We start from the raw sequence: 13,792 nt of genomic DNA, 5'->3' as shown, positions 1-13,792 counted from the left end.
CATCCAGAGCACATGAGGGCACATTATCCTTATCTTCACTTGAGGAGCTTGAAGGACAAGGCGCATAAGTGCAGTTTTTGAAAAAATTGAGATGTTCATGAACTCAACTAAAACTAGTTTGAAAGTATATTCTTTGAAAAAGTCACAACTAAAATTCAACTTTAAAGTATCAAAAAGTGAGTTTAAACCTCCTTACCACCATAAGGCTCAATGTAATTTTGAAACTTTGAGCACACATTTCTTGAATTAACAAAGACTGCACTTATGCAACTTGTCCTCCAATCCCCTCAATTTTGGATGCCCTGAAGCTTTGACAGGGGTATACTTACAAAATATTTGAGCGCTTTTTTAAATTTTTTATTTTAAATTTTTTCCAAATATACCAGATGCTCTCTGAAAGTTCAATCTGACGAATCCGATTAATAGATCAGTCAATGAGGAAAGTTGTAGAAAAAATCATGCCATAGAAGCTCCCGAAAAAAAACGAATAATCTCAACCTAGAGGAGCCTCTCCTATGCGGTTTGACATTGACGGTCTGGGAAATCCACAATCACCAGAGTCCTGAATAATTCGCATAAGTGATAGTGGACTTGTCCAACTGCAGTGCCTTATCTTCTCCTTCTTGATCACGAATAATCATGTGACATTGAAGTCTGGGCGAGATTAAACATTATATTTCCTCTGACAGCGCATCCTTTTTTAGGTCAATAACCAAGTTCGCGGGAACTACGTCTAAATCAAGATGCAGCCGGGGAAACCCTGCCCCCATTATTTCCGCCCTTGAATTATTTAAATGGAGAACCATCAAGAATCTGGTCATTCCTCCGATAATCTCAGAGGGAAGTGCAAAAGTAGGAGTCCTTTAAAACTCACCACTCTGAGTTAGCAGGGCTTCATTTTATTTTCTTCTGAAGTTTGTATGTAAAGTTAACTGGTCACGTATCAAGAATCATGACCCAAGTTTAAACATTTTTTAAAAAACGCAAAATTTTATCGGATATACAGTATTTCAATTTTTTAGTTTCTCACCTAACAAATATTTATAAAAATTACATTCGGATTGCCTCATAGCAATTAAGCTATTAAATATAATTTTTTCATATTTAACTATCCCCAGTTACATACATAAACGGTTTAAATGTTCAAAAATACAGTGATCTAAAACATTTAAAATTTTGGAAAAATAATTCAGTGTATACTAGAATATTATATCTAACTATAGTGTGTGATCGATGACCGTGAGTCTTATCGATATACGTAAGTACTTTCAGAAATTTTGAAAAAAGGAGAAAAAGCACGAATGCGCTGCCTTTCAAGATACTTCTCTTTCCCTACCCTCACAAATGTCCCTCAGTGCTATCTTATAAACATTTAAAGGAATAATTTATTATGCTTCCTATCAGAATAGCTATTATATTCGGAGTGGTGCTCTGCACAAATGCCACATTTTTCGAGGGGGAAAGTGACGAGAGCTACGAGGATGATCGAGAAAGCACCAACAACGAGGAATTTCCAGAGGAATATTCAGAATTGGAGGGCGAAGATGAGAACGAAGGCAGAGCTGAACATGTAGGCGGAGAAGATTTCGGAGAGGGCCAACAGAGAAGCCTTCATCGACAGAAAATCAAGATCAAAGTAGTAAAAAATGAGTCGCTTTTGAACCTAGTCGGGCAGCAGGTCCAGGAGCAGCACAGCCTTGATGTAGGTAGTCCCTTCGAGTCGATGATGGTTCCGCTCGGGCAGAAGGTGAAGAGCAAGCTCCGGAGACATAAACATAGACATCAGAAACATCAACATCAACAACAACATCAAACCGGAGAGGATTTTGAGTCGGTACCGGTTGTGGACGGAGCGCAGCAGTCTAGCAAACTCGTGGTCGCGCCGCCTTTGTTATCATCGTTACTGGACAAGGTCCTCAAGTAAGTTTTTTTTTTCTTTTTAAGTTGTTAAAGGATTTTTGCCCTAGGAGCACTGCAACCTTGTATGGCTAAAGTAAGTCATTCATATGTGATGTGTATTTTCTGGATAGCGAAACTCTCAGAATCAGGAATTTAGGAGTCATAAATCCGAACCTTTATCCCAATGAGCCTTTTTGAGAAAAATCAGGATATTTTGAAATTAAGTTGCGATTTATTTACGATTTTTCGGTGATAAAATCGCTAGGATCATCAACATCTAAGCGATTATCCTCGATCTTGTTGCAATTTTGTATCTATAAGATTGCGTTCGATAAAATCGAAATTTCATCTCAATTTATCACGATTTTTTGTTCGATACCATTGCGGTAAATCGCTATCGATAAAATCGCGATTTTATTGAAAATTTATAAGACAAAATCGAAGTTCATCGCAATTTTGTATACGATAGTATTGCAATAAGTCGACGTCGATAAAATAAAATCACGATACATTCTCCGATCGAATCGCAACTTCGAAACTTACTGCTACTTGGAATTTACGAAGTGTCCTAGGGGTAAATGTGCAGGCTGCAATAGTGTGTTCTTTCGGGTTGATATAACACTATTCTCTCCTCGTAAAAAGTGTTTTCTGAAAGTGCCCCCAGTCGGAATCACGGCTCCCACAATTTTTTGGTAAATTATTGTTTTCTCTAAATTTCGGAAACACTGAGTATTTGCTAATGGAGCAAAACTCATGAGAAATGGCTATGTCTATGGTTTGTAGCGGTGATCCTATTCATGACCTCAAAGATGTCGAGTTAGAGGGGGATTTCAGACGGCCAAGGGAGGATTCATTTTGTAACTCTGAAAGATTCAAGTTTCTCTGAGATTCCCCTTTTTACTTAAAATTTACATAAGTTAGAGGCCATTGATGAATTTAGCGCTAAAAATTTTAGAGGGTAGCTTTTTCTTTGAGTTTTGGCTCATAATCGTTGCGACAATTCAGGAAAAATAGTGATTCAGCTATTTGAGAGAGCGTAGGGACTCTTTTGGGGGAAAAAAAACTTTATCGAAAAAAAGTCTCATTTTCATCCACAGAACATACCCTAACAAATTCAGAATAGTGTATTTTTCTAGGTTTAATGTCTGCACTGGCCTTCTTAAAAATTCGTAAGGCCCACGAGTTGGGTCATGAAAGTTTATGAAATATTTTTGGGAGGGACACACTTACCCTAAAATGGACTACATTTTGCAATTAGGAACTATAAATTCTGACTCAGTATAAAAACAACGTATGAACCATCACTTTTCCTCATGCACATACGCGTTTTTTCGGATGAGCCAGAATTTATAGTTCCTAATTGCAAAATTAAGTCCAAATGATAGTATCAGTGCAATACAAATACAAGCAGATACTGTATTTGCAATCGAAGAGTGCGTGATTCAAAACCTGATGAGCGTCATTAGACACTGTCAAAATAATTTTTGTGCGACTGTCAATCTTTTGACAGGGATCCAGTGTCCTAAGAATACAAAATCTGCCATGAAAATAGGGCCCTAACCTTGAGAAAATCTCCTGAACAAAACTCCCTAAAATAAAGGCGCACTTAGGTTCTTTCACGGCGTGGCGGCGAAGAACAATATCGACGGTGAAACTACCAAACGACGTATCTCGGTTTGCGACGTCGAAGACTACTTGTAATACTTTATTTTTTAAATGAAAAACTACTTAACGTCCAGTCTTGAAAATTTCTGTGATTTTTCCTCTACGTGCGGAGACAGTTCTGTGAAAACTTCAAGGAATGATTATGATTTGTTCTCTTTCAAAAAAATAAAATGTGAGCGTAGATTTTTAAACACCGCAAACGAGATACGTGGTTTGGCAGTTTCACCGTCGATATGCGCTTTTTAACCTCTAATGGTGCTTACCAGGTTTGAATTACTGCTCCTGAATTAATTAATCAATTTCATGAATCGACTGCACCTCAATTCGACTGATTTGCTCACCTGATCCTGTTTTATTTTTACCTTTCAATCTTTCTTGACAGACCAGCCCGAAATACCTCAAAGGAGGCTGAAGATCTCGAGAATCCTGAAAGTAAGTATTAATTTTCTTGTTGTTGCTTTTCGATCTACAAATTATTCTTATCATATCACCTCTGGCAGCTATTATTTGGAAAGTATTGAGTGGATAGGAGTTATGTGAAAATGTTGAAAAAATTGGAATGTTGGTCGTTCGAAGTAAAACTTATCTCAGGGTTTTTTGAGATAATTGATTTTTGATAAATGATACGTGCTACTCATGCAGTTACTTTTTATTGCTGATTGCAAAAACCATGTTAGCTTTTTACAGCATTTACCGTTCGGCATTTTTATAGCTCAAAAAACATCCATCTTTTTAAAAGCTCGAGTTCCCAAAACGGTAAAGCCATAAGGCTATTTCAGGATGTAGTTGCAAAAAGTAAGTGAAGAGGATTTCCTCTTTACCCCCGGGGAACAATTTCCCGACGCATGGCAAACGAATGATCATTAAGTGGTATATTAATATCCGTTATCAGAAACAGCAAGAAATATTCTTATGTAAGGCGTGGATGTGTCCCTGCCCCAATGCATATTTGCCATTAAATCCGAAAATGACCATGGTTTTTCTCAATCATGAGTTGAATTTTCGGGGAATTTAATTTTTTTCCAGGAAAGCTCGGTTCCGAGGGAAGCTCTGTTTTTCTGGGCAAAACCGGGCTGATTTTAAGTTGTAAAGTTGTAAAGAAGTTATTTTCATAACCAACGGTAAATATCCGTCTTCAATCAATCCTTGACTTAAACCGGCTTGCATTAACTATAGTGTGAAGGAGTAACGTAACGAAATGCGAATCCCCCTTCTCATTGCACAGCGCGTTAGATAAAGCAGGACTCTTAATTCAAGGTCGATTATCTATGCAAGCAGTGGCGTGGCAAGCTTTGCGATATTTCGATTGATCTGCCATTTATGATCATGGAAAAGTATCGATGAATCGGGTGTTCGCAACGAACGCCTTTTTAATCGATTATTTACCATAACTTCAAACGGAGAAATATCGATAATCGATCATTCACGCTGTGTCATACTAAGGCCAAGGTTGCGAGCCTCTATTTCTTTTCTTACCCTTTGGATTGAGCAAATGTACCAAAAAATTGTACGTCGAGTTGAATTTTTTCTTTTTTTTCCAGAGTTGAATGAGCCAACTGTACCAGCCGTATGCTATTTTTGGCCCCAAGGAAACGTTCGGACTTTTGATAACAAAGTATTCAGGTTTGTTCAGAATTTTATCTTGCATTCACTTGTTCGATGCTATAATTTCGCAAAATTGTCCTCAACTTACGATAAATATTTACTGTATACGATGGCATTCTCAACAAGATTTACGGTTATATTGTTCTTCGGTATATAGAATTTATATATATCGTAACTATATCTTACCCATCAAAATGTAAGTTATTTTGGAATTCCGTGAAAATGAAGAAAAAAAAAACCCAAGAAGAAAACTTAAAGGCAGGGTGTGATTGCATTATTTCAGGCAAATTCATGGTACCGAAGTGATCTATCAGAAACCATAGTGCTTTAGTATGCGTCTGTAATACTTTGATCTGAGTACACGTAAAAGACCTCTCACGACGATTTCAACTTAAGGAGGTTTTACAGGGTGATGCATAAAAGTAAAATATTACCTATGCCGTCCTCATAGCGCTCCCAACCGCGCACCAACCGCCCGTAGATCCTGCCTGAGTTCCTCCAGCAAATAGTATCTTTTCATCTCCTACCTTATTCCATCAATCTACGATTTGTCAGAGGCAAAAGCGTCACCTCCAGTTTTTACATCCAAACTTTCTACGCACTGATAATTTTTACCTAACATACTCTTTTTTCCGCAGTTATAAAAGTGGTGCTCTACTAAAACTGATCGAGTCAAGTTCATTCGTCGTGGATGTTCAGGTGGACCACTCACTCTGTATTCAATCTTCCACGCCAACTCAGAACTGTATTCAAGTGACAACTATTATTCTGGTCAACGATAAAGAATACGTGATAAAACACGACGGTAAGGTGTAGTATTAATTATTATGAATTGGATACGAACAGGTTTATTATTCATAACAGATTATCTTATGAGGCATGACTAACATGCACTAGGTAAAATAACCGAGGTTTAGAAATTCATGGAATGTATTCATTCAAAATCGACAAAATCTCCACCTCTCTCCTGGTTATTGTCCAGTTTTTTTTTTTTTTTTTTTTTTTTTTTTTTTTTTTGCACGAGTTACGGCTTATCTGAAAATTGCATTGCTCTTAATGAATTCCTGTCAAGTTAAAACATTACATGGCCGCACCTCATGAATAAAAAACTATAGAGAGATTCAAATTGGTGCATACCGATCAAATATGAGGTTATAGGACATTTCGTCAATGATTTTTTGTCCGCGTACCTGTTTTTTCCAGTAATTTACGTCCACGCGTTTTTTTGGCACGAAGGTTTTGGTCCACGTGCCAGTTGAGACCCAAAGTTAATTGGTCCACATGTAAATACAAACGACGATTGCTCACAAACATTTTTGGATGAAAATGTATGATGTCTTGGAAGAATGAGGGTTTGCTTTTTTTTTTTTTTTTTTTTTGATCCAACGGAGAGTAATATATAATTGAGATTTTTGGTAAACATGAGGGAGCGTCAATTCCATGAGACAAAATTCACTAAAACTCTACACCTCTTTGGTGTAACAGGACTTAATTATCTTTCAAGAAATTCCCACCTCGCCATACTTGAACCGGATGAACCTCTTGATTTGCCTCAGCTAAAGGCTCTTAGATTTTTACTGTGTACGATAAGTATCTTGATTTATTTTGCGAGGAAAGAGGATATAGGATCTGTACTTTTAAAGTATGCCTGTCATTCTTAAGACGTTCAATTTCGTATAATACTGTGCAACATCTCTGTTGTGAAATAGTTGCTTCAGGCGCCGCGCCGCCGCACGGCGGGCGGGCGGTCAGCGCGAAACGCGCATTGGCGCCTACAAACCCAAGTGGATACTTCAAGCATTGTGCAATGCGTGAAGTACCCACTTAGGTTTGTAGGCGCCATTGAGCCTCTCACGCTGGCAGCACGCCACTCAGCTCTGTTAGGCTCTAATATTGAATAGTATTGATGTGTAATTTCAAGAAATGCATGGAATAAAACATTTTACAAAGAACATTATTTTTTTAAAAAAAAAATAATCTCGTTGCATTGTATTTGCATTTCATGTTTTCAGTAAACGGCACATTTAAAGTATACACTGCAGAGACAGAGCACCCAGTACCATGCAAATTCGATGGATTCGAAGCTAAGAAATTATCAGCAAATGCTTTCGTAGTCAATACAAATGAAGATACCTTATCCATTCAAGGAACAAATAAAGTATGTATTACGTTTGCATTATTTGTCACAGGTTTGGCAAACAGTGTTTCCGACTTTTGGCGATAGTAGCTTTTGTCTTTAGTGAATGGCGGTGGTTAACTTTGCAATCAGCTTCTTTTATTCCTAAATGAGTCCATGTTACTGTAAGATTTCATTGCTTTGGTTCATTTTTGTCAACTCACTTTGACGTAAGTAGGGCACAAGCAATTTAAAAAAATAAGGCACACTGATGTATACTCTTTATTATTATAAAAAAATTATAAATCACGCCACTTTTAATTTGTGCTTATAAACGGTTGTTCAAGGAGGCATTCTAAAGACGACAAGATTGAACCATTATCTAATACACCTTACTTTTTCTTGTTCCTGTGTTTTCGTATTTTTTATTTTCCTCTATGGAGAAAAAAAAATGATATCGCCCTTTACATAGTCACTAAATCCGTACGTTAAATTGTTGAACCGTATTTCCGTGCATAAAATTTAGCCCACACTTATATTCTTGCACATTATACAGTTTTACACATTTACACTTTACACCTATGTCGAAGGAAGCTCAAATGAAGAGGTGTCAGGTGTTTTTTTAGTAACCTATAAAAGCACTGGTACCGGTGCCGGTACCTAAACATTAACAACATTTACTGAATACCCTATCTCAATAATTGGCGTGATTCCTTCTTGGATATTTAAATTTGATTTCAAAGTATATTTTGGCGCTAATGTTAAGAGGAATATAAAATGTGAAAACAAAAATAACTGGATGTCAATATTTGCAGGGGATTATAAAAGTAACGGTTCAAAGATTGAACGTGAGACCTGTGAGTGGTTTATGCGGAAATCTGGACGGAAACCCAGAAAACGATGTGGCGGCCTCTGATGTCAAATCTTTCGTCAAGAAATGTGAGGAGGGTCGTATTTTTTCGTTCATAAAAAAATGGAAAAATATTCTGTTCTCAGGTAAGAGTTTTTTTATTATTTGGTTGATCCTACGAGTAAACTGAAAAGAATGAATAGTGAGTAAAAAATTCTATCCATAAAGGTATAGGAACTGCAAACTTGGAGAAAACTATCTAAGAGAAAACATGCTATCTACCTTAAGTGGAGAATATGAAATGAAGTAACTACGTTGCGTTGGTATCACTAAACTGCCAATAACATGGCCAGCTGGGATCACACTTGGGTAAAACCGCTCAGAAATAATTAAAAACCATGCCAAGAATGTGGGCTAGCAAAAATTTATACATCCATATCAGAGTCAAAGCCCTTGTAGAGTTTTCAGCAAAAGTGGTGCACTGCACTCCGAATAATTTTACTTCTCTGACGCCGCGAATTGGAATGATCGCGGGCCACAAAAGGCGCGTCCGTCCGTGTGCTCGCGTCATACTTAACGCCTTCAAAACCAAAGAAATACCGTCAATGCTACACCGTCATACATATATGCCGATGTGCAAGTTGCCTACACTGCACCTGCCGGTGTGTACAGCACCCGCGATCCACGGATCGGGCGATCGAGCACGATATGACTTATCTCAGACTCGTTGTGAAGGGAGAAGAGGGCTGGTTCCAAAACCGCCCAAAAAAGGAATATATGATTTCTTTGAAAGTTAACGTATTTTATTGACATTTCTCTTTGGTTCATAGTGTTCTTTATTTTTCCAAGTTATTAATTTTATTTAATTTTGCAGAGGGAAAAATCACAGCGACTGTTTTTTCCGAGGCAGCCATTAAAGACTCATTATGTTACGCTTTGAAACAAAATCCGAAGTTTGCTGAATGCAGAAAAGTGAGTAATCCATCATGATTTTTTAAAATTAATTCTATCAGTTGGTGATCAGAGCCATGATGACGTAGTGTAGTGTATTGTGCCAATGTAAACATTATAGTACTTTAGTGAGGGAAGAGACAAAATTATTACATTATGAAAATGTAACAACCTACGTCTGTAGATTTATGACTCATTACATATGTTATTTAAGTTACTATTTAACAATCAGATCCGCAAGAAGTAGATACACGTCTTGAAAGTGTTTAATCAAATGTTGACTTATGTCATCCAAAAAATAAAGGGAAAAATCATAGAGTACATAGAGTTGTAATGTAAATGGGAGAGCTGGCGCCATGTTCTGCTCGACGAATTCCGAGCTCGGTGTGTGCCGAGTTCGGGTCGCTTTTTCGATACATTTTCGATCCAAAATGGCGGTGTGGAATACGTGGTAATTCCTATCTCCGTTGTTGTTGTTGTTGTCATCGGATGGCCGGGTACCCATGTATCGCAAACAATCGATTATGTATCGAAAAAGTGACCCGGCGTCACACAGGAGTCTCGGAATTCGGGACATAGAAAATGCTTAAAAGTGGCGCCAGCTCTCCCAATTACACTACGACTCTATGTACTCTATGGGAAAAATATGGCGGGGAAAATGCATTGATTAACTACCGATATCAATGAAAATGCATGCGCATGTAAGGATACCAGAATGAAAACGTCTAACAATTAGATCTACGCCAGGCCGAAGATACGAACAAGGAAATAAGACCGTTATAATACTGACCTTCCCACTTATCCCATTGGCAGGCGATGACCAGCGTGGGTCACTGATGATTTTATTTTCAGCTCTTATTTTCAGCATGTAAAGTAATTTATATTTCAACCTGACCCATCTTGAAGTTGATTCAAATGAACTATATACCTGCAACATTTTCCGTCTTTCAGAAAATGGGACCCAATGTAGTTGAAGCCTACTTTGAGGCATGCATGGGTGATTACCTGAGCTGTCCGCTAGAGAATAAACAAGACTGTGGTTGCACCACGATTGAGGTGCTAACCGAAATGTGTGGGAGGATGAACGCTCCTGTGGAGAAATGGAGGCAGTCGAATTTCTGCCGTGAGTATAAGATTTACACTTCTCGTAAAAGAGGACGAACGAAAAACGAAAATGGAAAAAAGTAAGACAATCGAAACACTTGAGGCGGTTGCCAATCACGATGAAGTGAGAGCGAAGCGTTTCTCGCTATTGGCAGGAGCCAATCACTATGCGGTGCGTCTTGCGCTGCGGTGGTAGCCAATCACCATGAAGTGAGAGCAAAGCGTTTTGCGCTTTTGGCAGGAGCCAATCGCCATCCAGTAGGAGTCGTACGTCTTCCGCTCTTCCCCCATTGGCTGCCGCACATCATTCTATGGCCGCACCTTCCCGCAACCGGGCTTATATCACCAGCACCTCCTGGCCCATCAAGTTCCACTGGATGGTGATTGGCTATTGCGACACACTGGATGTCTCGTGATCGCACGTGCCCCTGAAAATAGGTCGTCTACGTCCAGTCGCACATCAATGGAAACTTAGGCCGTGTCTCCACGGGATGTTTCACGGGATTTGTCCCTGGGAAAAATCCCACTTACGAAGTTAGGAAAAATATTAAGTTAATCAATATTTTTATCAGTACCACGTATGGTCCTTGTACCCCTAGGACCCACTGAGAGAAGAAGAAGAAGAAGGGAAAACAAATTGTGCGATATTTTATTCATTACTCCATTGTTAATGTTGGTTTAGTTCAAATGATGTGTCTAATTGTCAATTGAGTGCAACTATTATTTTAATGCCGTTTAAATACTCGACTTTAACTAAATTATCTTCCCGCGCAAACTAGTCGCAGGACCAGATGAGCCTCGTCCCGTGGAGACGGTAATTGGGAAAAATCCAAGAAGTTTCATTCCTGCGATTCGAACTTGGGACAAATCCCATGAAAACGTCCCGCGGAGACAAGGCCTTACAGAAAAATACGTACCTCCCTCACCGTGTTTCAAAGCTTGTATTTGCAGCCATTTTATTTTTTGAACGTAAGAAAATAATGTGACAGGAAATTTGCATTAAGTAAGTAAGTAAGTAAATGCCGGGCAGACCGGCGAGGCGCCCCCAAGGGGCCAAGGCAACTGGCTACTGCCGTCGTGCACCCCGAAGTTGGACCGTGCTCCTTAAATTTTAATTTCGTACTATTGACACACATTGTGTATCCTCTATATTCCCGCAAGGCTCAGCGGCCGTCTGATAGCCAACGGAAGGTTTTATCAAAGACTGTGGCAGACGCTGCAGAGCACAGAATTTCGGAGCACGGCCATGTCTCCACCGAGGTGGACTGTGTTGTTGCAATCTACACTAATAGGTAGCGCTGGCAGTCGCGCACACTACGAGTGATTACCGATTTTTCACAACCCAGTCGAACAGTGCAGACGGATTACTTACTGGGTGACCATGTCACCATGTCCCTCCCGCACCCTTTTACCTCGAAGGGTCAGGGCATTGGAGTGGCATAGTCATCCACAGTCACGATGACTGATATTTGAGTGTCCTCAAATATCAGTCACCTCCGGGGATTGAACCCGGGGCCTCAGTGTTGGCAGCGAACTGCCTTGACCACTACACCACTGAGGCTGACTGAAATTTGCATTACATCTTACGTTATAAAACACATTTGTATGGAATAGATGAATCAGCCAAAGTGTACTTCACGTTGCCTAATTTTCTCTCATGTTATAGTTATATGTTTCTATCAGAGAACGTAACTGCGTAAGGCTTTAAATTTTTTGGTAAATTTACCGTAGACTTTTAAGAATATACACAAAATTTTAAGATTTTGTGTTGTCTAGTTTTCTATTTAAAGAATAAAAAAATAGAGAAAATTAGGCAACGCCTGATGTGGTTACACTGGAAAAAAAAACAAAAAAAAAACACATTAAATCCAGAGTGCAGACTCTTGAAAATATTGACAAGAAAAAATACTCTTGATTCAATCAGATTTAAGCTTAAATCAAAAGGAAATCCGCTCAAATTAAGAGGCTTGGTTCTTGATTTAAGCAAAAATACGATTGAATCCAGAGTATTTTTTCATGTCGATGTTTTTAAGAGTCTGGACCCTAGATCCAATGTGTTTTTTTTTTTTTTTTTTTCCAGTGTACATTATATTCCTAATGCAAAGTTTTCGAGAAAGCACCCTTTAATGCATTACGATACCTCCCAAATTAAACTGTTTAGCTCTAGAATGCGGGGGAAGACTTTACAGTTCCTGCGCTCCGGCTCATCAACCCACCTGCCGGGACGCTTTAGTTCTGCCCACCATTCCCGAGGCGTTGGGTGATGAGTGCCAAGAGGGATGCGTCTGCCCCTCTGGAACTTTCCTGCATAACGGCTCATGCATCGCTGCAGACAAATGCCCATGTCTACGGATGGGTAAAGAGTACGATTCCGGCGACACATTCACCGAAAACTGTAACACTTGGTGAGTTTGATTTCATGTCCCGCATCGAATCTCATTGTGATGTTAAGAAACGTCAACTAATTTGATTATACTCAAATTTGTTTGATTAACATCTTCTCAATTGAATTTCCCTCGTGTGTGCCTATACTACCATGCTACGGAAAAACACCGTAAGATCTTTGGATGTTAATCGTGAAAATTCTTTCGATAAAATATTTTTGAGGAAAGTTGTAAATATTTTTTCTTGCAATTTTAAGAACCGTCATAGATAATTGATTCGCAAACGAAATTCTCTGAAAAGAAATATGAATTGAAAATTTTAATTGAACAAATTAAATAATGCATAAGCGAGCCATGATTGGAAGACATTCTGAGCCTTAATGCGTGTGCTTGCACCGAAAAAAATAATATGCTGTTTTAGCATCTGGGATGTCAAAAATGTGTCTGGTGATCCCAAGATGCTGCCTTTACTGCCCCCGCAGTTGAATTTGCATTCACAGGATGTAAAATTAACTGCGGGGGCAGTGAAGGCAGCATCTTGGGATCACCAGACACATTTTTGACATCCTAGATGCTAAAACAGGATATTATTTTTTTCGGTGTGTGTGTAAAATAAGGATATTGTAGTGTCAATCCATCCTCTTTATATAGGACCTTCAGAAATTGAAAAATCGATCGTTTTTGGGGCAGGTAAAAATACCGGAAAATTAAAAAGTAATTAATTATTATTAATCTTTTGGAACCTGTTTTTTTTTTTTTTTTGTGCAAACTATATTTTGTTCCAATTCAGACTGTAAGTATATTTTGATGCATGTGAGGGTGCGCCTGTGTGTATGTGGGGGGGTGGGTAATTTTTTTGGAAGACAGGCGCATAACGCCTATATTGTGACACCTCGTCCAAGAACCTTGTTTTCAATTGGTTCATCGTTACCCATATTATTTCTCTCTTTAATTCTAGCACCTGTCAAGCCGGAGAATGGCACTGCACGTCAAAAGTTTGTAGCGCAGAGTGTTCAGGGTTCGGAACATTCCATTACCGAACATTTGATAAATCTCACATTACTTACAATGGATTCTGCTCATACACACTGATGAAAACAGAAAATGTGTCTATTTACAGCATATGTGACAAAAAGGTACGCATTTTTCTAGTAACATCATTTCCAAATAATAAAAAGTGTGCTGTAAAATATTTGAACGAAAGTAGACAACATTCAA

At 38.7% G+C, this 13,792-nt stretch overlaps 1 protein-coding gene across 1 annotated transcript in view; it reads left to right on the top strand.

Annotated features, from left to right (window-relative positions):
* The first annotated feature begins 463 nt into the window (after positions 1–463).
* Positions 464–13,792, top strand: part of Hml (hemolectin) — a 39,997-nt gene continuing 26,668 nt past the window's right edge. Inside the window, exons 1-10 of the mRNA XM_072296740.1 lie at positions 464–1,920; positions 3,947–3,996; positions 5,106–5,187; positions 5,808–5,974; positions 7,182–7,327; positions 8,101–8,281; positions 9,010–9,107; positions 10,038–10,209; positions 12,352–12,595; positions 13,533–13,710. Of these exons, the coding sequence (XP_072152841.1) occupies positions 1,391–1,920; positions 3,947–3,996; positions 5,106–5,187; positions 5,808–5,974; positions 7,182–7,327; positions 8,101–8,281; positions 9,010–9,107; positions 10,038–10,209; positions 12,352–12,595; positions 13,533–13,710 (1,848 nt within the window). The 5' untranslated portion in view covers positions 464–1,390. The remainder of the gene's footprint in view (positions 1,921–3,946; positions 3,997–5,105; positions 5,188–5,807; positions 5,975–7,181; positions 7,328–8,100; positions 8,282–9,009; positions 9,108–10,037; positions 10,210–12,351; positions 12,596–13,532; positions 13,711–13,792) is intronic.

This window comes from Bemisia tabaci, chromosome 2 (genome assembly GCF_918797505.1).
Source record: "Bemisia tabaci chromosome 2, PGI_BMITA_v3".
Taxonomy (NCBI): domain Eukaryota; kingdom Metazoa; phylum Arthropoda; class Insecta; order Hemiptera; family Aleyrodidae; genus Bemisia; species Bemisia tabaci.
This window is presented reverse-complemented; position numbering and strand designations above follow the sequence as displayed.